Below are 24,611 nucleotides of genomic sequence, written 5' to 3'. Positions count from 1 at the left end.
GATAAAACTTCTGGTCACTTCCCCTCTTCCACTGATCTTGCTGGGTAATTCTCACATCCATTAGCTAAAGCCAACTGGCAATAATCTAACCCTTTAAAATGGAGAAACAGACTCAGAGGGAAGGAGAAGGGAAGTGTCTAAGGCCACGCAGTGGAGCTCTGCCTGGATGATAGGGCTGTGTGAGGCCCACCTTATGCAATGAGTGTGCACGTGTGGAAACCAAGTAGTGCCCAGATGAAAGGCCTATTCATCCTCCCCAGTGTGTGCCTTGCTACTGGAAGCAGATATCCTGATTCTGGTAAACCAGTCACCCAAAGAAGTAGAGTGCAAAGACCCTTGGGTGGTACTCTGAGCATCTGTCTTGTGCCAGTGGCATCAGCAAAGTAACACAAGCAACGACACTTGCTCTAGCAGCTTCCCTTGAACAAACAGGAACCAGAAAGGTCTACTCCTCAGATTTCTCACTCATTAGCCCTTTTGTGTTTTCCCATTGATTTAGATGGCAAACAAGGAAGACTAGGAGCTTTTGTCTGGGAGTATTTCACTTGGTGGAAAATAATGTGGGGGTCAAGAAAGAGGGTAAAAGCCAAACTCTCAAACAATAACCAAAATAATAAGCCAAAATAATGACCACTAAAGCTGTCCATCATAATACCCCTGCTAGGTAAGTGTGGTATAAGTGTGGTATAACTGAAACAACCTTGGGTAGAAGTCTTCTTTAGACATGGCTCCTTAACTTGCCCTGCCTGTTTCCCCAACAGTAAACTAGACAGTTAGAGTAAATGCTTTTGCAAGGCCCTTCCAATCAAATACTTTATGGGTTGTAAAAAAAGAGTCTTTTATCTCAAGGCTGTGGTTCTTAACCTTTATTGGGTCACAGGCCCATTTCAGTAGAATGTTATGGACATCTCTCCAGAACCAGCACGTTGTCCTGGAATTCTATATACCATTTCAGAGGCTCCATGATGTTCCTGCATGCATGGGCACTGGGTTAAAAACTGCTTCTTTCAGGAGATAAAAGAGCTTAACTGCAGAAGGCAAACACAATGTAACATGACAGCTGCCCGGCCTCAATCCACCTTGACAATTTTTCCCAGCATTTGACCCCAAAATGGAACTCCTGAAGGACAAGCACAGTCTCCCTTTTTTAAAGAACTGTTTTCAGCTTTTCTTTCCTGATTTCTTGGAAAGGAGGCTGCTAGGAGAAAACAGGCAGACGATTAATTCAAAGAGTCGGAGACTTTGACATGCAAAACGTGCTTTGCAGATTTGTCCTAAGTGGCTGTTGGCAAGAGCAGGAAGGCCACCTTCCTGAGTCCACATGGAAGGTTGTGGGGGGCATCATCCAAGCTGTCTAGCCCCATGGGAGTAGACAGGTTCTTGGCAACACATTGCAGGGCCAGAGCTCCAAGCTGGCACCAGGCTCCATCTCATCAGTAAGAGGCATGTTAGGATTCTCCAATGTTTAGCAAACAATCCTACTTCCCTGCTTCCAGGGTAATCAATGGCCCCAACCAAAGTAGCTTTTTGTTCAGGGTAAGACCTTTGATATCAGTGGTTAGCCCCAAATCTTTGCATTTGATGACCTTTTGAGGAGGCAGGAAGTTCAGAGAAGAGTTGAAAACTGAGCTCCACTCTCCAGCTCAGGTGAATGGATAACTTGGTTTCTGCAGAGTTTGGCTTGAGGGAGGTCTGACATTCAGTCTACAGGAGCTCAACGTAGACTTTCTGAGGGGATAAAGACAGAATACAAAGGAGAAATAAACCTGTTCTAGGACATGTGCACTCTATTTATAGTATCCAAGAGCCTGATGGGGCAGGCCAGGAAGGAGATGCTCTTCAGCACAAAATGACTCAGCACACAAGTGTTTGAAGAAGACCCTTTTAGAACTGGGACAGGGTCTTATGAGGCCAAGGCTTTTACAACCTGAAAGGGAAAGAAGAGAATAGGAATTAGCTAGCTTGGGTCAAGCACTTAATAGCCACTTAGCAGTGAGGCTTCTCTTGGTAGGCAGCTAACCATAAAACTGGTAGCTAACCTTCTGAATAATAGGGGCTGGCTTGGAAAAGGTCCCTGTGATTCTGATCCCATGAAACAGGCTTAAGATGGTGCTATACTCAGGAATAGAAATGTGTGCCTTTGGCCTCAATTCTAATTCCCAAAAAGTCTACAGGGGATTCAGAAGCCTGATGCCTCTGAGATTACCCACCCCACCCCACCATGACATGACTACTGCCTTTAGATCATTTAGAGCACTACAATAATTCCAAGCTTCCTTTTACTGAGACTTCACTTCCATGAAGGCGGATAGAGAAAAAGTTTATGTACCTATGCACCTCTGAAGGCTGGCAGTGATAAAAAAAAGGAAGCCTGGGGAGCATATGGTAAGCTCTGCTTCAGACACTGCGATCTCATTTATGTGTATATTGGTTCATATTATGCCAGCAATCTGATAGTCAAACAATGATAACTCCTTGATAAAGAAATTTCCATCATCTCCATGGCTCCTGTTGACCTTAGCAGTTACTTATCCCCTCTGAAATTCAGTTCCTTTATTTGTTGAGTTAAAAATACACAGTATCCTCCCTATATCTGGCATTTGATGTGGATCAGGTGAGCTGATGAATGTGAAAGTGCCTTACATTAGACAAATATAAAGGCCTAAGAAGGAAGTTTCAGGGGGTAACATTGAAATAGTGATTTACAAAAATTAAGGTTGGACTCTTGGTACCTGCTATAATTCTGAAAGAGAGGTTACTGATCTTCTTATAGACCCAAAGATTACCAGAGTTAGAAGGTTCCAACCTTTTCATTTTATAGGTTGGGTAATTGAGACTCTGAGAAGGAAGTGTACTTGCCTAAAATGTCACACAACCCAGGATTCCTAATGAATTCGATTCAAAGGCAATTTATAAAACTATACTGTAGTCTTGCTAGGGGAGGAAGGAAGGGAGGAAGGAAGGGAGGGAGGGAGGGGGGAAGAAAAGAAGGAAGGAGGAAGGAAGGAAAGGGGAAGAGAGAAAGAGAAACAAGGAAAGAAAGAAACAAGGAAAGAAGGAAAGAAAAGAAAAAGAAAAGGAAGAAAAGAAAAGAAAAGAAAAGAAAAGAAAAGAAAAGAAAAGAAAAGAAAAGAAAAGAAAAAAGAAAAACAATTAACCAAGAATCTCAGAATTGGAAGGCAGTAAGGTTAAGGGTCATATCATTATAGGGTAATGAACTAAGGAATGGAGATAAGTTTCCTCCCTCTGAACTGACACAGTATTCCAGTCTTCAAAAACTCAGATCCCACAGAGAAGGCTCATGTGTAACAAAATTCTGTAACCAGGGGTGGGAGACTACATACCTGAGGCCTCAACTCTCATCTCCAGGAAGTTTGCCTTGAGAACTGTGGGTAAAGGAGGAAAAGACATTTTACTAAGACTCGAAATCAAAACTGGAAAGGCAAAGCAAGGGTAAGGGTAGTCTTTCCATGCCAGTGCCAATGTGGTAATTTTAAGAAATGGCTAAGTGATTCCACCCAAATATTTCAAAGAGTCTAGCTCCATGCTTACAGCTTGGGCTGCCTCTGGCAGATTTAGAGAACCCAGACTCCTGGACACAAGGACATCTTTCATGCACTGGACTTTGAGTGCCAGACTATGGAAGCCTAGGGGAGCCCAGAGAAATCGCCCCAAGACCAGACACTACATTCTGTAATTATCTCTAAAAGGGAGAAGGGGCAAGGAGGGAAGGCAAATGCCATGCAAATCATGAATCCTCCTGTGACTTGAAGACCAAAGCAGCCCTGCCTGGCCTCTTGATGTGCTTAGATCAATCCTGCGTTAGCCTCATCTAGGGATAGCTGGAAGGAAAATGCAATCCTGAAGAGTCAAACCCCATATGGTGTGGCCAGAATATGCAGACAACAGTTGGTCCCAGGGCTATATCTTCAGCATTGTTTTTTTCTTAAGTCTATTTACACCTACTCACTGAGTGATCATATTCCCACCCATGCTCTCAATCACCAACACATACTGAGGACCACGCCCAAAAGAGCATCTATTCACATTTTGGTATATGTGAATGCCTCCATCTCAGAAGTTCTATCCCTAAATCTCTGTAGGTACAGCCCCAACTACTAGTATGAGTTGAGCGACCTAGTGGACATCTCTACCTGGATGTCCCATAGGGTCTTCAAAAACAGTGTCTAAAATTGAACAGAGCAACATTTCCACAAATGCTATTCCTCCATGATTTATTATTGGTACCATCTACTTAATTACCCGAGTTCGATTTTTCTCTCTTAATCCTTCTCCAATGTTCCATGTTTGAAAAGTCAGCAAGATATTATTGAATCTACCTCAAATCTCTCCTTCCAGCCCTGGCTGGGTGGCTCAGTCAGTTGGAGTGTCATCCTGCACACCAAAAGGTTATGGGTTTGATCCCCAGTCAGGACACATGAGAGGCGGCTGGTTGACGTTTCTCTTGCACATTGAATTCTGTCTCTGTGTGTGTGTGTGTCTATCTCTCCACCCCTTCCCCTCCCCTCTCTCTAGAATCAATATATCCTCAGGTGAGGATTAAAAGAAAAAAATCTCTCCTTCCATTTCATGCCTTGAGATCAGGACCTCAGGCAATATCATAGATCAGGACCTCATCAACTCTTGCCAGGATGATTCGCCTCCTAATTGGTCTCCATGCCTCCAGTCTTGACTTTCCCATCTATCTTTCCAATTACTAACAGAATGATTATTTTTACAATTCAGCCAGCTCTGAACATGCATTAAAAGTCTTTCATAACTTCCAATGGACTACTGTATAAAGACCAAACTCCTTAGTATGTCATACAAGGCCTTTACAATCTGGCTGGCCCCAATCCATCTTCTTGGCCTCAGCTCCAGTTAAACTTTCCTCTTCTCACCCCCATATTCTAGCCAAAGTAGAAAGCTAATCAATTCCTTAACCTGTGTTGCATAAGCTGTTCTGCCTTACTGAGCCATCTTCCCCTCCCTTCTTAATGAACTACGTCCCATTTTCTTTTGAGTTTTTTTTTTTTAATTGTCATGGAGGGGAGATGAATGAGGGAGTGAGGTCATTCAAATGTCAGGTGTACAAATGGGAAGCAAAAAGGGATGGAGCACACCTTAAACAGATCATCATTTTCATCCCCACAGATGGATATAGTACGTTCTAAATAAGTAAACTAACAAAAAAATAAGACCTACATTGAGTGCAAAGTTTTTGTAATACCACTTGGCATGTGAGTGCTGAGAGAGAGAGAGGGGGAGAGAGAGAGAGAGAGAGAGAGAGAGAGAGAGAGAGAGAGAGAGAGAGAGAGAGAGAGAGAATGGAAAAGAAACCAGGGAGGCAAAGAGACAATATACAGAGACAGATAAAGAAAGAGAGACACAGGGAGAGATAGAAAGATTGAAATAGAGAGACAAAGACAGAAGCATAAACATAAGTAGAAAAACACAAAGAGAGACAGCAAGAGGCAGAAAGATAGAGACACAAAAAGAAAGAGAGTGTAAGAGAGACAAATAGACTGACAAAAGACAGACCAACAGGTACAGAAAAAAAAAAGCACGGGGAGAGAGACAGAGCTGTGGGAAAGAAAGGGACAAACATAGACAGGAACAGAGAGACACAGAGATACAGATCTAGAGAAACAGAGAAAGAGAATGTAAAAGAGCAAATCAGATGCTAATGATGCATTTATTATTAAAAAGTGATTTTGTTTCTTTTCTGTCGCCTATATCGCTTACCTTCCTGTTTTCCGGGAAGCTGTTTCAAAGAACCTGGTCCTGGAAGCCACCCTGTAAACAGAAGCCAACCAAGCCCCTTGAGTTTCTCTAGAATATGTGTGAGAGCCAACAGCCAATGGAAAAACAAGAGAATATGAACCAGATGGGCCACCAATGCCAGGCCATGGCTTAGCTTGCAAAGGACCTGGGTCTGGGGAAAAACCCAAGTATTAGAACATGAAATGGCTCAGAGACCATAGGCACCTTCAAGGCTCCGGTTAATACCGTGTGTTCCCCACTGGTTCAGAATGGACTAAGTATGTTGCCCACTTAGGCTATTCCTGTGAGAAATAACTGAAAGAAGTCCTAGGTTTCAAAGTATAATTTTTGGCATTGTGTGAATACGAGGGGGGACCTCCAAAAAACTTGAAATTAATTTCTGGAGGGCGGGCCCCCAGTAGAACAGGCTCCTCCTGCTAAGTGAGTGTTGTAGGGACCCATCTGTATCAGTGTACCAGCTGGCCTTGGTGTGAGAGGCTGCGTTCTGCTTGAGTGAATTTTTTTGAAGACCCTTTCGATGGGTTTGCCCATTTCATGATGGGGGATTTACGAGCACCCCTGCCGACACCATGCGGAGTGCTCAGCAGTTTCGGACCAAAAATGGCATGACCCCTGTGCCCTACGCTCCCCACTCACCTGATCTCTCCCTGAGCAACTTTTTTGTTTCCCTGGATGAAAAAAGTCCTCAAAGGGAAAAGTTTTGCCAATGCGGGAGAGGTGAAGCAAAAACAGCCAGAAGCACGAAAAGGCATCCAAATCAATAAGTTCAAAAAACTGTTTTGAGCAGTGGAAAAATCCTCTTGATACGTGTATTGCATCAAATGGAGAGCACTTTGGAGGTGACTGACATTTAAACACGTCAAGATAAATACACAATTTTTATAACTAAATTCTGGGGTTTTGGGGGATTGCCCTTTGTGCAGTTAGCAGTATAATGAGTCAAAATGGTGAAACTTTTTAAAAAATTTACCGCATTTCATAATTATGGAAAACAAGAGACACAAGAAAAAGAAACCCCAGGAGGAAGTATACTGAGATGGATCCCGGGCGCCGACTGAGGAGAGGTCAGCCAGGCCAGCTGTGGCCAAGCCAGGCTGGTCCCTGGGAACTGCTGCGACCCCACTGTAGCAGCTTTAGCTCTGGCTCCTTGGTTTGCAGCCCAGCCTCAGAAAGGCTCACACCCTGCAAGAGGCTCTCTGGAGGATCTGAATCCTTTTGGAAGATTAAAAAAATCTTCATTAAATTACTTTTAAGGACCAGTAGCAATAACAAAAAAAAAAAAAAAGAAAAATTTCCAGAGCCAAGGGAGCATGAAAAGTGAAGGTAATCGTATCACCCCTCGGAGTTCAGGACAGCTAGAAACAATGGGTCTCCTATTAGGCACTAAGGTTCAAACTCTTCAGCTTTGGGGAAATCTCTCCATCTTCAGTGCTGGGTGGAACACTCTAAACAGGGCTGGTCCGTACATTCCCCTAGAGTCCCAGGGGTATCCAGCCTTTTGGCATTTCTGGGCCACACTGGAAGGAGAGTTGTCTTGGGCCACGTATTAAATACACAAACAGAAACGAAAACAAAAAAAATAATAATCTCATAATGTTTTAAGTGAGTTTTCTATTTTTTGTTGGGCCACATTCATAGCTATGTTTGGCCACCTGCAGCCCGTGAGCTGGACACCCCTGCGAGGCTACACTATGAACTGATGGTGCCCCAGGGCTGTGCACTGTCTGCCCTTCACAACCACAGTGGTAATGCTGACAGCATTCCTGGTGGCCTAAAATGGGCTTTAAGTCAAGAATGAGGAATAATTCTACTTACACGGATGATGGGATTTCCCCTGCATTGCCAGCTACAATATCTGGCTTTGGTTCTGTTTTCTGGGGAGTAGGCGCCCTGCAGAAAGGGTCAGGAGGCCTCACCGGGGGACGGATGATGGTTGGCTTTTCTCCTGGAGGCCGCACTTTGCTGAAACTGTCAGAGTCTGCTGGAAGAGAAAACAACAGCAAGAACTTGGATGGTTAGCCAATGGAAAACTACGCAATATCAGAGTTATCTAGGCCACCTCCTTTGGCACCCATGTCTTTTTGGTCACTAACAACTCTGGATTTTTAAAAAATCATTCTTCCAGCAGCTATTCCTGCAGAAAGTCTGTCTGAGCACCAGCTCTGAAGTTCATATTTGTGTGACCTAAGGCATGCCGCGTCCATTTGCCGAGTCTCACTTTTGTTATCTATATAATCGAGACCAATAATATATTATTTCATGAAGATATTGAGAGAATTTAATTAGGTGCTAATATGTTCCATATAGTGCCTGGCACTTACTAGGTGTTTAGTCAATGCTGGATGATGAATGTGAAATTGTTAAAGTCACCATCACCAAACCCCAGGCTTTTTCGCTTAGGCCTTGACTACTGCGGCAGTCTCCTAACTCACCTGCCTGCCTCTGTGTCTCCAGTTTCCAGGTCCGTCCATACAAAATAAATATACATCATTTTTTAATCATTTTTAATAAAATACAACCTTTCCTTTACAGGACAAGGGGACAAGGAAAAAATATGCATTTTTTTAATTGTTGTTCAAATACAGTTGTCTCCATTTTCCCCCTGCCCCACACCCCTCCCACCTCCCACCCTCGATCCTACCCCCATTGTCATCATCCGTGGGTCCTTTATACATGTTCCTTGATGACCCTTCCACTTCTTCCTCCCGTTATCTCCCAACCCCTGGTTACTATCAGTTTGTTCTTTATTTCAATGTCTCTGGTAAAGTATATACCAGTTTTATAAGACCTTTCTGGCAGCAGTGTGGTGAAATGGATGCACTCACACATTGCTGGTGACGCCGTACCCTGGGCTTATTCTGTTTAGACAGCCATCAACAATTCTGGAACAATGTGGATGACATGCAAAATCATACATATGAGACAGTTCACACTCATTGATCCAATTGATCCACTTTGGGGATCAGGTCCAAATAAATTTAACCCCCCAAAAATTAAAAAAATAAACAATTGGCATAAAACCATGCTTAGAGAGTCAGACCCAGCCACAAAGGCTAATAAGCATATGAGCCAATTCTTACAAGCATTTAACTGATATGTATCATGAATGAACTGATAAAGACTTGGGCCCAGTCAAAAAATATATGCATATAAAATAATATAAATGAACAAAAGTCCACAGGAAGTATTCATGGCCTGATGAACACTATCTGGAAATAGACACAACTACGCACAACTATGTAAGGGTGTTAGTAGATCTTAATATTCATTCCATTTTTGTTAGTAAATCTTGATATTCATTAAGCTTTCTCCTATTAAAAAAGTTTAAGGTAAATAGAAAAAAAATATTAACTTTAATCCATATAATACTGTTGTCAGATTTACCCTAAGTATTTTTACATTGTTTTTCTCCTCCTTAGAAAAGTTCTCAGTTGCCATTAAACGTACAGAATAAAGTTCAAACCCTTTAACATAAATTCAAGGCCCTCTGTGAGCTGGTCCCCAATTATCATCCCAGGCACTAATTCTGGACCAACTCCACTCCCATCAAATTGGTCTCCTCACTACCCTGTCAAAGCAAGCCCTTGACTGTTACTTCTGGGTGAGACAGTCTGCTATAGTGGGAAGTACACAGAGTCTTGGGTTGGGCAGACCTGGCATTGAGGCCATGCATTGCGACTTCCAAGCTGTGGGACCCTGGGTGGTTATTTCACCTCCTTGACTCTCAATTTCTTTATCTTGGAAACGGGTAATAACTTCTCCTAAATTAAATGGCCTATAGAGAATGCCTTGCATACAGCAGGGTAAGTAAGTGTTAGACTCTGTCCTACTTGTTCCATATATGCCCCTATTCTCATGTCTTAACTGTATGGCAGGGGTGTCAAACTCATTTTCACTGTGGGCCACATCAGCCTCACGGTTGCCTTCACAGGGCCAAATGTAATTTTAGGCCTGTATAAATGCAACTACTCCCTAACTAGGGGCAAGGAGCTCTACATTCGGCCCTTTGAAGGCAACCGTGAGGTTGATGTGGACCCTGAAGAAAATGACTTTGACACCCCTGCTGCATGGTAACCATTCATCAACACTTGACTCAAATCTTACCTCTCTGAACACTCGGGCTGACACAGCTAACTCCCACCCACATAAACATTCACAAAGGGCTTATACAGGGTCCGGCAGAAGTAACACCTGCTTCAGTGTGGTTGGTAGGGTAATAATATGGGTGTAATAATTTATACTTTTAATTTGAACATTTCACCTAAAATGTCCTATGGTGTGCTTGAGCGTGATATTGTTATGTTACAGAATTCCATGCTTATGATTTTGTAAGAAAACATTTTGTAATAAAAAGGGGCATTATTTGTGACAGACCCCAGCTAACCATTCTAATGAGGGAGACAGATATGAAAAGAAACAATGCTAATAATACAGTGAGATTGGTGTTCTAATGGAGGAATGAAACAGGTCCTATTCATGTACACACATATAAATTCTGTCTCCTCACCTAGACTGTGTCTTGCATTTCTGGCCATGCCAGTCCCCTTAGCACCAGGCTAGGTACACTGGAAAAAAAAATTACCCAAATTATAATAACAATCTGACTTTTCTAACACACTTTATACCAGATCAAAGCACTCTCCCAGGGAACTATTTGATGTTCACAATAAGCTTGGAAGGGAAGATCAGACGGATTTTACTTGTCATCTCCATTTTACAAAGAAGGAGACTGAGGTTCAGAAAGGTGAACTGACTCACCCATAATCACAGAGGTAAATGGTAGAGTGATGATTGCATCTACTGTTCTTCGTAGTGTCTGCTGTTTTGCTATTACAAATCATTAAAAATTACAAGTAATAATAGCAGTAGTCGTAATAAAGTAACAGTAAAATTTTCGCCACCTCTTTACTGAACACCTGCTCTGTCCCAGGCACTGTGATACCATACTCAGTACTTTACGCATAGATTCTCATTTATTACTGGCTACAACCCTGTAAGGTACAAAGTATTATCTCTGTTCTACAGTCGAGGAAAGAGGGATGCAGAGATGAGAGGTAACCTCACAGTTAACTGGCAACAGATCCAGGCCCATCTAATTTCTGAAGCCCATGTATTCCCAAGGATGAGTGGCTTTCAACTGTGGATTCACACTGGGTACATTAAAACCATACAGTACCTGGGCCCAATCCTCAGAGGTCCTAGTTTAACTGACTAGGGTAGGACCTGAGTATAGGTATTTTTAAGAGCTCCCCAGGTGATGTAGTGTGTGGTCAGGATTGAGAGCCACTAGGCTACATGATGCAGCTTGCTCACTGCAGATCACAGATTACCAGAGCTGACAACGTTCTTCCATTTCTACTAGTTACTGGAGGGGATGTTGGATGGGAAGCCTAGGCTGCAGTCAGAGCCAAAAACATTTATCCTAAAGCTGTGTTCACCCTGGGGCTTCCCTAGATGAGAGAACCAGATATCCATCCCCCCAAATATGAACCCCATTCCTTCCCAAGTTACAGCCATATCTAGATGGACATCAACCCAAGGCCTTGGAAAACAAATGTCATTAGCCATGTGTCCTCATAGGTCCTTTACTGGGAGCTCCAACTTGATGATGAATTACAAGTCAAACTTTGAAGTAGCAGCAAAGGGTTTTCTTGGTTGAAAGAGCCCCATGTTTTTCTCTCCTGACTCTTACTCGCCACAATAAAGCCATAATGTCAAACTAAGGAGGCAGGGAGAGAAGAGTAATTTAACTGTGAGTCAAGAGAGCTGGATTCTACTTCCGGCCAAGATGGAGACATAGGTGGACGTACCGTACCTCCACGCACAACCAAGATTGGAAGAACAACAATTTAGAGGCAGAATAACACCCAGAACTGACAGAAAATGTATCTGAATGGAAGTCAGACAGCCAAGAAGTTGAAATAGACCCGTTCATCCAGACCGGTAGGAGAGGCGGAGACAAGCAGCTGGGCGCGGGTTGTGGTGCGGAGAACAGGGAGAGTTGGGCACATAGGGCAACTGGGAGTGCATGAGGCATCTGGGGCACGCAAGATCGCAGCAGGTGGACCCTGAGTACGCAAGCGGCAGCTGGCAGACCCAGTGAAGCGGTGATTGTGGAGCAGGGCAGAGTGCGCAACCCAGGATCCCAGAGAAGGGACTGAGGTCCCACGGAGAAGGGAGCTACCGCCACTGTTCCCTCTCGACCCCGCCCTCACATACAACGTCACAATATAGCGACTGGGGTGCCCAGCCCTGGTGAACACCTAAGGCTCCGCCCCCCCACCGTAACAGGAGCGACCAGACCAAAAAAAAAAAAAAAAAGAGAGAGAGAGAGAGAGAGAGAGAGAGAGATGGCTCAAACAGAAGAACAAATCAGTGCCCCAGAACTCATCCTTCTGAGCGACCAAGAGATAGCTAACCTATCAGATGCACAGTTCAAAACACTGGTGACCAGGAAGCTCATAGAATTGGTTGATTTTGGTTGCAAATTAGATGAAAAAATGCAGGTTACCGTAAAAGAAATGAAGGAAAATGCACAAGGAACCAACAGTGATGGGAAGGAAACTGGGACTCAAAACAATAGAGTGGACCAGAAGAAAGAAAGAAACAACCAAACAAAAAAGAATGGAGAAATAAGAATTCAAAAAAAAAATGAGGAGAAGCTTAGGAACCTCCAGGGCATCTTTAAACATTCCAACATCCGAATTATAGGGGTACCAGAAGGGGAAGAGGTAGAGCAACAGATTGAAAATGTATTTGAACAAATAATAAAGGAGAACTTCCCCATTCTGGCAAAGGAAATAGACTTCCAGGAAGTCGAGGAAGCTCAGAGAGTCTTGGACTCAAAGAAGTCCAAGAAGAAGTTGGACCCAAGAAGAAACACACCAAGGCACATCATAATTACATTAGCCAAGGTAAAAATGAAGGAGAGAATTCTAGAAGCAGCAAGAGAAAGGGGACAGTCACCTACAAAGGAATTCCCATCAGACTGTCAGCTGATTTCTCAAAAGAGATCTTGAAGGCGAGAAGGGGCTGGAAAGAAGTATTCCAAGTCATGAAAGGCAAGAACCTACATCCCAGATTACTCTATCCAGCAAAGCTTTCATTTAGAATGGAAGGGCAGATAAAGTGCTTCTCAGATAAGGTCAAATTAAAGGAGTTCATCATCACCAAGCCCTTATTTTATGAAATGTTAAAGGGACTTATCTAAGAAAAGAAGATAAAAAAATGTATAGTAAAAGGACAGCAAACTCACAATGATTAACAATCACACCTAAAGCAAAACCAAAAGAAACTAAGCAAACAACTAGAACAGGAACAGAGCCACAGAAATGGAGATCACATGGAGGGTTAGCAACAGGGGAGTGGGAGGAGGAGAGAGGGGGAAAAGGTACAGAGAATAAGTAGCACAGATTGTAGGTAGAAAATAGACAGGGGGAGGGTAAGAATAGTATGAGAAATGTAGAAGCTAAAGAACTTATAAGTATGACACATGGACATGAAGTAAAGAGGGGGAAGTGGGTGGGAGAGGGTAGGGTGTACAGGGTAGAGGTGAGTGAAGGGAGGAAATGGGACAACTGTAATAGCATAATCAATAAAATGTATTTAAAAAAAGAGAGCTAGATTCTAGTCTTAATACTAAAACTAACTTGCTGTGTGACCTTGAGCTGACCACTTCCCTACTTGTACAATGTGGACTTGGATTGTTTTCCAGATCAATGCATCCATGATATGTCTGTAGACACATGTTTCTCCCTGCTGATTTTATGTGCTGCTTTTGAGTATCCTGGAACCCAGTTCTGATCATGTACTTAAGCAGCTTGAAAACAAATTTAGATAGACAGATAATTAGACTTAGACTTAGATCTGGTTTCATAGCTCCCTGTTGCCTGCAGAATAAACTAAAATATTTTTTACTTGGAATTCACTATCCTCTTCCGTTTGGTTTCAACTGATGTTTCTGATCTACATTTCCATCACAGTTCTTCACATAGCCTACAGTCCACACAAAAAGTATTATTCGTTGTTCCACGTACATTTCTTACAGTTAATCATCTCATTCCCAGATGCCCTTTACCTTATTCCCACATGCCCAAATTTGCATCATCCATCAACATTCAGCTTAAGTGAAGTATCTTCAGAAGCCTAAGATGTTCCAAGTTCTTTTGTCTGATTCTTAAGGCACTTGTTATCTTGTGCTGTGACTCAGACCTCTTTGTTTTGGTGGCTGTATCTCCACTATTAGGATGTGGATAACTTGAGAGCAAGGTCCAGGTAGTATTCATCTCTGTATTCACCAGAGGCCTAAGCAAATTGCTTTTCATGCAACTGGTATTTAAAAAATATTAATTGAGTCAAGAAAAATGTAGTTCTGCACATTGAAAGGACAATGAAAAAAGCTTTCCTTTTTTAAGTCCCCACTTGTGGCATCTGTGATACACACCTACATGATATACCCAAATTCTGGGGCTATTCTAAAACCTAAATGGAAAGGTGTTCAATATACTGATATTTCTTGAGGGCTTTTGTGCCCAGCCTTATGTTCTCATTAGAAACCCACACAAATGATCTAACATAGACTTCATCCTCCACAGGCTTACAACTGAGTTGGAAAATGAAGTTACTCTTACACCCATATTAGAGGACTAAACTGGGGTGCAAAAAGAAGTAAGGTAAAGGAGAATTTCTGGGGCAGGATTGTCAGAAAGCTTTGTGGAAGGAATCAGGCTTGAGCTGGACTTGGAGGGAGGGCTAAGAATCTTTCCTTGCCTCTTCTCCTCAACAATGGCCTTCCTCTTTCTATTTGTCTGTGACTTGGTCAGAGACAGGCTGAGGGTGGAAAGAGTAGCTCTGAGCTTCAATGGCATCCATATTTGAGGCCTGAGGTTTCTTTTCATAAGTTCCAGAATACAGAAAATTATACCTCTGCCATCTTCCATGTCTGCCATTTCCTGGGAGGATGTTACTCACCCAGTAGCACCACCATTTGTTTAACTCCTATTATATGACCAAATACTTTGTACACCTAATTTATAATTAAACCTCACAAAAACCCTGCCTGCAACATAGGTACTGTCCCCACTTACAGCTGAGAAAACTGGCTCAAGGAAGTGAGGTTTGCCTAACAAAGATCATGTAGTTAGTAATTAGACTCCTATAAAAGCAAAACAACTGCTGCCATTTCACTGAGTACACATCATGTGCCAAGCAAGCATTCAGATATTTCATTGTTACGGCAGCCCTATGGGCACAATTATTATCTTCATGTTACAAATGAGAAAATGAAGGCTCAGAGAGACTGTGGCCTGTCTGAGGTCCCACAGCAAGGATGACGCAGAACTCAAACTAAAATGTCAGAGACCCTAGAGTCCAAGGCCCATTTGAGACTCCACTAAGCCTTTGAGCCTATGGTCTTTTAACCAAACTGTCCCTTTAACTTTGGTCCACAACCTGACTTTTACTACACATTTGACCTCCCTCTCCAGCCCAACCTGCTCCCTCCTTCCCCATTCTGTTAAATGACAACCAAAGAATCTTAGCATTCATAGACCTGATGGCTATCAGTCTTCAACCTTACACAACTGTCTTCCACCTTTCTTTATAGCCATCTACACCCAACCTGAGGGCAAAGAGTAGGCGAGACTGTTTCCTCATGTACATTCCCCCAGTATTCTAGAATTATATCTTTCTTTCTATGACACTGCCCCGACCTCACCTAAAAGCCTTTTACCTCCTTTAGCCACTAATTGCCCTTTTGGATCGATCTGGAGGTAGGCTTCAGGAAAGGCAGAGAATGAAAACCAAACACAGTAGATTTTTAAAGCATAATGAGTCCAAACAAGAAAATCCAGATAATAGCCGGCACAGCCCAACACTGCAAGAGCAAGTCTGTTCTTAATACTTTTAGAGCAGATGTAAATGGCACTTAGAACATGAAACACCCCAGTGGAGAACCACTGGCCCTGGGGCGGGGTAAGGCCTAAAAAGCAGTATTTCTTCAAGCCCAAGAGCACATCATGAGAACACAGTCTTTTCTCTCCCATTAGACAGAGGAAAAGAGCTAAGATGCCCCCATCCCGCCAAACCCTTATGGCATTGGGTCCCAGTGTGGATGTATTCCCCACATTCACCTGAGAATCTCAGACACAGACAAGAGCTCCTTGCCCTCTGCTCTTGCTGGAATTTGCTCTCACCCCTCTGGAACATGGGTCTCACTGGAGTGGGACTGACTGCGTACATGCCAGCCTCACCAACAGCCTCTGGAAAACAGGAACCAAGGACTCTCATCTCTGTCTCTCCCATTGCACAGCACTGTCTGAATAAGTTAACAAATATGTGCAAGTATATGTCTTCCCCTCCCATTCCCCAAAGGAAAGCCTGAAGCCCCTTTGCAGAAGCTACACAAATGCCCTTTTTCCAAAGCCAGGCCTGGTAACAGACAGTAACCTCAAAGGAAGAGGCGAAATTGGGTTTGCATAACTTTGTTTCCCCCAAATGAAAGGTTCTTTCTTCTTCTTATTATTACTTTTATTTTTAAATTTTTTATTGTTATTCTATTACAGTTGTCCCAATTTTCTCTTCTTTGCCCTCTGCCCAGCCCACCCCACCCCCCACTCCCACAGTCCATTCCCACACCACTGTCCATGTCTGTGGGTCACTCATACATGTTCTGTGACTAGTCCCTTCTTAAAAATCAGGAAAGGGAAGGTAGCTAAAACCACTTAAAAATAAAACTGTAGTACCCAAGGAGTCTAGGTTCCAGCCCCATAAGAACATCTTACTACCTGGTTGGCTAGGCAATTTATTTCACTTTGCCGAGCCTCAGTTTCTCCATGTATGAGATAGGGAGAATAAAACCTATCTCATAGGCCTATCATAATGATTAGATACAAGAGAAGAAGAGAAAGCCTGTGGCCCCATGTCTAGAATAAAAAAGAGCCCTTGACAAAGTTACATCAGCAAACAATACTGATCTTATTATAAAGTTGACTTCCACGGAACAAAGCAACTTAACGTGCACCTTGCTGTTGCTATTTTTAATTGCTATGAACAAATATGGAGACTATCAAGTCCACTCGAATGTTGAATCAATACAAGGGGCAAAGGTAGAGGACTGGCATAGTTGGATCACTAAAGCAATGGGGTCTATGCAGTGACCCTCAGGATGACAAGCAAAGCTCTGAACACAGGTGAAAAGGAGTGACAACTGCAAGGTGTAGAGTAGGTCAGCTGGGGTAACAGCTCCCTCCCTCTGACACTGCCATTCAAGCTGCTGGCTAGCATCTGGGACTGACAACTACCACTTACAGCTTGGAGTCAGCTTTTTACAGCTTCAGCTTGATTGATATCTGCTCTCATGCCTATAATCTATCATCGGAGGTACAGCTGAAATGGGAGAATGGGGAGAATAGGAGGTGGGAGCGGGCAAGGTTCAAAAAGGCAACAGCGGAGGTTTGATTAATTTCCCATCAAGGCCAGACCTACCATCTCAGTCACGCTTTCTGTGACCGAGGCTGGAGGCATGGGACTTCAAAAACAGCTGCGTCAGAGCAGCCTGTTGCTAACTTATTTGAGGCAAAACGCAAAGCCAGGCGATGCTGTGGCAGAAATTTCTATAGTCTGGCTGACGCTGAACAGTTACTGTAAGATCAGTACTTATAGTAACTGAAACCATTAGATCAGAGCAGAAGCTACCAGCCATGTGGAGGAAGGGGATGAAGGGAACGCCGCAGGGATTTAGCTTTGCTGCAGAAGTTGGCTTCAGTGGAACTGATAGGGAGGGCTAAGTTACTGCGTGTGCTGAGTTCACAGGATCTGGCTGACTGACCTTAAGGCTTGGCGACAGGCAAGACAATCTTTACTGTGATGAACATAAGCTAAGTTACACAAACTCTCTACCAGATTGATGTGAAGGTCAATATAGGACATAAATTGAAGCAGATGTCTACATAAGAAGTCTGGCCTTACTTGGCTACTTCCCAGAAGAGGCAAATCTTATAGAGCGAAAGGGCAGGGGCAGGGAATTAATAGCACATTTTGAATATTGATTTACGTCAGAAATTTTTTTTGTTATTCATTTTTAACCGTAGCAATAATTCTGAGCAGTGAGCTGTTTCTCCCATTTATAGGCATGGAAACCAAGGCGCAAAGAGGTTAAATAGCTTAACTATAACCATACAGATGCATCAGCGGATTGAGCCAGAGAAGAAATGCAGAGTCACTTAAACATCGGGAAAATCTTAAGGGACCCCCAGTGAAGAGCTTTCAGTGAATTGTGCCCTGTTATATGCAACAGCCTATGGAAGAAAACGCTTCTCAGAAACATTCTCTGGCCTCAAAAGCAGAAGAGTCGTGCTTTACTTGAACAACTGGCTTGTTGTTGTTACCTTTAAAACTTGGACTTAGATAACCATTGTGTTTTTTTCCCTCTTTTTGTTTTCTCTAGAATGTTTGGAGCCAAATGTTCCAGCAAGCGGGGAAGGCTTCACAGCAAACATTCTGAGTATGAACTCCATTCTTTCCATCTTCCTGCTATTATACCATCTCTCCCTCTTGGCCTCAACTTGTCTTACCTGTATTCTAGAATCTAAAGCTGAGGTCAGTAAACTTTTTCTGTCAAGTATCAGATAGTTAACACTTTAGGCTTTGAAGGCTCCAAAGTCTTCGTTGCTGGTGCTCAATTCTGCTATTGTAGTGGGAAAGCAGCTGCAGGCAATATGTAAATGAAGGGGCCTGTGTCCTTGCACATGGAAATGGGAATTTCATATACTTCTCTTGTTATGACGTTATTTTTCTCTTGAGTTGTTTCAACCATTTAAGGCCACGGTTTAGCTAAATCCTGATAAAAGCCTCAAGCAGGCAGGGACCTTGTCTGTCTTACTCTGACATCCTCAACACAGAGATCGGGGCCAGGCACACAGGAAGTACTCAATAAATATGTGTTTATTGAGTAAATCGCTCTTACTGTTTTAAGTTCTTATATTTTTCTACATGATGAAGTACCTTAAACCATTTTTGGAACAAGACAGGATATAAAACATAAGGCATGTTTTTACAAGTTTATCTAGCTAGCAAGTAAAAGAATCAGGGTTTGGATCTAAGCCTCTGAGATATGAAAGTCCACATTTCTTTCCATTATACCATACTATCTTCAGACATGTATACTCCCCCCAAATTCCCTACCTCCCTACATGAGTCTCTGCGTGTAGTAGCTGATTACATTTGCAGAACCAGCCACATCTTGAATTTGTAATTTTAAAAGTTCAGAGTTTTGCAGAGTTTGTGGCCCTGTGTCCCTATTTCTATGAAACTGGAGAGTGAGAAGAAGAAAACAACAGTTCACAGATTCAAAGCTTCTCATATAAAGCTAAAGTGGTAGTTGTACCTGATCGGGAAAAAAAAACAAAAACAAAACAAAACCATAGGCTTCGGTGCCTACCAGACTTGGTGATATTTGGTACACGGCTCTGCCAGTTAGTAGCATCTGGCAAGTCACTTACCATTAGCAGCCTCAGATTTCTAGTAGAAATAAAAAACAACAATAATACATTCTTCACGGTAAGGTTCTGAGGATCAAACATAGCGTTCCAGTACCTAGTACAGTGCCAGGCATGTAGAAGATGTTTAATACATGACAAGAGCAGCAATAATAATGTTAATAAATAATAACATTATTATTAATTTACTCCAAAACTAATGACTGCCCACTATGTGACAGTTAGGCATTGTTTTGAGCACTTAGAATACAGAGGTAAGTAAAACGGGCTAAATATCCCTGTCCTCCTGGAGCTTACATTCTGGTAATCATTGTGAATCGTTTTTATGTTCCTTTACTACCATTCCAATATTAGTGCTAGTAAAATGGAACAGATTTCTACTTAAATATCTCCCATTTTAGAAAGATCTCTAAGTGCAAAGTGGTTATGTTCAGTTCTGGTTCCCATGGGATTTGTAGGCACTTACCCTCCTTGGGATAAGGCTGTGGCCGAGGAGCTGGTCTCTTTATGTGGAAAGAGGGGGCTTTTGTGGGCCCAGAGCCCGGCACAGGTCCATTGGTGGCCTTCGGCATGGCCTTGGTCCCTCCATCCTGCAGCCTAGACACCAACTTCCCGACATCCACTTCAGGGCAGGAATCCAATTTGCCGTCTGAAACAAGCCTGCTTGGCGACTTCCTCCCAGGATCAGCTTCCCCAGTCTTCTGAATAGGCAGGTTGGGATACTGTGGCAGTTTGGGGGGTTCTATACTGTTGGCGATAGTACCATTGGGTGTTTGATGAGGGATTTCACCTAGGGAAAGTTGGTGCAAAGAGGGAAGATTAATGATAACCTTTATCATGTTTTTGTTTTATACATGCATACATGGTATTGAAAAATTATATATACTGGGTGGATAAAATCAACAATATTCCACAAAATCAGTCTGTTCATACCCCAGTTCACATGGGGGGGGGGTCACAAGTCAAATCAAATAGGGAATTCCATTCAAGATCCAAGTATGATTTTCACCACAATACACCAAGATGCCTTTTTTAAAAGGTACATGTAATTGAAAAGGAAGTTAAGAGTCCCTAATCAACTGTATATTCTATTAACTTTTTAAAAAAGACATCGATTACACCTTAACTATTTATATTGCCTTGAAAAGTAATTTGTAAAGATCTCTCAAATTTCAGGTTAATAAATTTGACAGAATTTAACTTCCTTCCTCATCCTCGTTAAAAAAAAAATACCCAACTAGCCATTTTATGTTCTTGTAGCTTTTGTTGTCTATAATTCCCTGTGACAATAGCGCACGCTTCTGTTGTTCTGAGTTTTACTTACTTAAACATTTCAGACTGTAATGAGAGCCAGAGGTACTCTCCCTAAAAAAATTAAACTACAGAAGTACCTGCAAAATTTTTAAAACTAATTTTCAAAACAATATAGTACCCAGAAACTCTTCCTGATTCCCTGCTTGAGAACTCATTCTATAAGGAGACTGTCACCTTCCTTAGTAACAGAAAACCTGGGTCAGAGTATAGTGGTTAAGAACACAAGTTCTAGTCCCTTAAATGAGACCCAGGAGACATGTCAACCAATTGCAATACCTGGATCTTATTTAGATCCTGGTTTTTAAAAACGGGAAATATGAGAAAATGAGAATTTGAATCCTAATTAGATAGGTAGTGATCTTAAGAGATTACTGTTGTTGTTGTTGTTGTTTTTTCCTTTTCTTTTAGGTACAGTGATGGCATTGTGATTTTGGTTAACAAGGGTGTCAATCATTTAGAGCTACACACTGAAACATTTGTGGATGGAGTGGCATGAGGAATGGGTTGGGGCAGCAGGTAGGGGTGTAGATAGAACACGACCAGATGGAGGGTGCTAAATGTCAACGCTGGGTAATAGGTATGCAGGGAGAATGTTATCGTTTCTGTTTTTCAACTTATGTTTATGCTTGAAACTCCGCATCACAAAATGTTCAAAGAAATGCAGGCTCTGAAGCTAGGTACCCAGGTCTGATTCTTAGTGCTGTGTCTTACCGACTCTGGTATCTTGGCAAAGTTCATAATCTCTCTGTACATCAGATTTTCTCCACAGTGACATGGGAATAACAGTACCTACCTCTCAAGGTTGTGTCGAGGATTACAAGAGATGGTACACTTATTTCAGAAGCTGATACATAATAAACACTCAGTAATTGTTAGGTACTATTTATACTCTCATGCCCCAAGTGGGCAGTGAGGCAAAAGTTTCCATGTGGGAATGAAGGGCTAAGTCTTGCTACAAAGATTTCCCCCCACCCGCCCCAAAGAGACTTCTCCTCGGGAACCTCTCCCCAGTCACTACTGCCATCAGCACAGGGGTCAGGGCCAAGAGGAGTTCCGCCACACTTCCCCTGCTCTGGCCCCAGGGTAGATATACTGCCCTGACTGTCTTAATCCTAACACAAATGCTACAACACTAGAGCAACCAAACAAGAAAATTACCAAAGGCTCACAAATATTAGCAGGGACATAAACACAGGAGTGCCGTGTAACTAGGTCACATGCTTCCAGGACATGCCTTGTGGTGAGTGCCACCTTTAAACCTCCAGCACCCAGGAGTGCCTACAAGCACATTTGCCCTCAAACCAAGGAAGTGATCGGTGACAGGAATTCCTTCTCCCATATGCTCTGGGCCCAACACCTCAGTTACATGTTTCCATCTGAATGCTTCTGGATCCTGGTGGAGAATCCCTATAAAGTTCCATCCCTGCTCTCTTTGAGGGGCTACAACAAGGACTGGCCATGCCCTACAGGTCCTGACAGAATCATCATCATCTTAATACAGTGTAGGAGTACGGTCCCACCAAGCTGTTCACCTACAGCATCAGAGATGTCACTACTTCCACATGGGAAAGGATCCTTTCCTAGCTCACAGAAAAAGGGAATGGAAAGACAGCAGCAACGGGGACTCTGGAATTAGGCCCTTAAGCTCAGGGTAACCATTTCCAGTTTTTGCATTATGTTGATTATTAATGATAAAGTGGTGATGATAATTATACTGACAGTGGTAATTATGGTAATGATAACAAATACCATTATTTGAGCACTTTCTCTGTGCCAGGCCCTGGTCTAAATACTATATATGGATTAGCTCATGTAATCTTCAAAACTAGTCTATAAAGTAGTAAGTAAACTCTTATTAGTGTCCCTTTACAGATAAGGAATCTAGGGCACTAAGAGGCTCAATGTTACAAAACCAGTGCTGCAGACCTCATTTTCAAAGCTTGAAGTCTGTTTCCGGAGTCCACACTCTTTCTGAAGAGAGAGCTCATCGCTCCTTCAAATAATGAGAGCTCAGTATCATCCCTTTTTCCTAAACAGACATCTGTTTCCAAAGGAAAACACACAGAGCAGCTTCAGAAACTGCCGAGAACGGGGAATAAATCCTTATCAAGCAGGGAGGCCTCACTAGGCAAGTCGCCAAGTGGGGGCCTCTCTTCTATGTGTGGGTAAGTGGTGGGGAGGAACTTTGAGAGGCTGCACACTAGTCCAGCAAGAGAGATAAATCAACTATTATCACACAAGTAGAATCATGAAAATAAGTGCTATGAGGAGGACAGTACTAATTCTGCCTGATGGGCTGTAGAAGGTCTTGTAAAATAGGTCACATCTGAGCTGGCAGTTCCAGTATTACAATAGGTGGACAAAAGGGAGAAAGAGATTTCAGACACAGAACAACTTGGAGGGGTGAAAGATCATGGTCTAAGTAAATGTAAAATAAAAACAAAAAGCTTAGTGTGGGATGATCATAGAAACCACTTTTTTTTAAGATTTTATTTTTATTTATTTTTTAGAGAGGGAAGGGAGGGAGAAAGAGAGAGAGAAAGAAACATCAATGTGCGGTTGCTGGGGGCCATGGCCTGAAACCCAGGCATGTGCCCTGACTGGGAATCGAACCTGCAACACTTTGGCTCGCAGCCTGAGCTAGAAACCACTTTTAGATGAAAACTGTTGGTAGCTGGAGATGAGGGTTTTCAGGAGGGTTGCAGGCTACATTTTGAAGGGCATAAATGTTATGTTCAGAAATATGAACTTTGTCATTGGAGTGCAGAGGACCCTAAGTTTTTTGCATGGAAATGGCATTATTACATGTGTTTTTAGAGTATCCTTTTAAATTCATTATGAAAAGTAGAGTGGGTTAGAGAAATCAGAGGTAGGAAGACCAGATAGGGGACTGTTGATGAGAAGGATCTAAAATGGGGCAGCAGCAGCAAAGAGAGACAGATTCAAGACATGTTAAGTGGGTGGGCAGACAGAGCTTGTATGTGCAGATATGAAGGACTCCATGATGCTGGTGGAAGCACTGACTAAAATGCTATTGTATATACAATTGGGACAAAAAATTTAGGGGAAAAATAATGAACAGCTACTGGTAAAGAACCATGGTGAGTGCAGGTGAGTCGACAAATTGGTTCCTTCTAAGAACAGTGTTCAGGTAGGTTAAGGGAGTATAATATTATAGTACACAAAGGAGCTCTAGAATCAGATGAATACAAACTGTTACTCCATCATTTAGTAGCTATGGGAATTGGGCAAACTACTCAACTTCTCTAAGCCTCTGGTGCCTTCACTATAAAATGGATTTCAATATACCTACCTCACATGGGAAGTGATGAAGACTGAGTGAGTACGGATTCATACCCACTTAGGATTTCTATAATTCAAAGGATAATAAGTCATGGAAACAACATAAGAGTCTATTGACAGATGAATGGGTCAAGAAAATTGGCTATTTAAGCCTCAAAAAGAATGATGTCCTATAATTTGGAACAATATGGAAGAAATTATGCTAAGTGAAATAAGCCAGACATAGAAAGAAAAAACAACAACAACATGAGCTCATTTATATGTAGGGTCTAAAATGTTGAATGCATAGAAGAAGGGAGAAGAATGGTAATTACTAGGGGATAGGAGGGGTTTGGGGAACAGGGAGATGTTGCTCAAAGGACACAAAGTGGCAGTTATGGAGAACGAGTAAGTCTGGATATGTAATGTACAGCACAATAACTATTGCTAATAACACACTTTGAACAGTAGAAATTTGCCAATAAAACAGATTTTGGCTGTTTTGGGGTATTAAAAAGTAGTATCTATGCCCTAGCTTGTATGGTTCAGTGGATTGAGTGCCAGCCTGCAAAGCAAAGGGTCACTGGTTCAATTCCCAGTCAGGAGACATGCCTGGGTTGCCAGCCAGGTCCCAAGTAGGGGGCCATGTCAAAGGCAACCACACACTGATGTTTCTTCTCTCTCCCTTCCCCTCTATCTAAAATTAAATAAAATAGACTTCATCTTGGTCTGGGG

At 42.5% G+C, this 24,611-nt stretch overlaps 1 protein-coding gene across 5 annotated transcripts in view; it reads right to left on the bottom strand.

The window, feature by feature from the left end:
- Positions 1–857: 857 nt before the first annotated feature.
- The window catches only part of OPHN1 (oligophrenin 1), a 253,859-nt gene continuing 230,105 nt past the window's right edge, over positions 858–24,611 (bottom strand). For 4 of the 5 annotated variants that reach the window (XM_045847507.1, XM_045847508.1, XM_045847510.1 and 1 more), the window contains exons 21-25: positions 19,747–20,070; positions 7,600–7,765; positions 5,746–5,796; positions 3,345–3,386; positions 858–1,927 (exon numbers count right to left, since the gene is read on the bottom strand). In XM_045847507.1, coding sequence (XP_045703463.1) covers positions 3,353–3,386; positions 5,746–5,796; positions 7,600–7,765; positions 19,747–20,070 — 575 coding nt within the window. In that variant the 3' untranslated portion in view covers positions 858–1,927; positions 3,345–3,352. The remainder of the gene's footprint in view (positions 1,928–3,344; positions 3,387–5,745; positions 5,797–7,599; positions 7,766–19,746; positions 20,071–24,611) is intronic. The other variant, XM_045847511.1, reaches the window with a different exon arrangement.

The sequence above is a fragment of the Phyllostomus hastatus genome, unplaced genomic scaffold, assembly GCF_019186645.2.
Source record: "Phyllostomus hastatus isolate PE091 unplaced genomic scaffold, TTU_PhHast_1.1 phas_contig_551, whole genome shotgun sequence".
Taxonomy (NCBI): Eukaryota; Metazoa; Chordata; class Mammalia; order Chiroptera; family Phyllostomidae; genus Phyllostomus; species Phyllostomus hastatus.
This window is presented reverse-complemented; position numbering and strand designations above follow the sequence as displayed.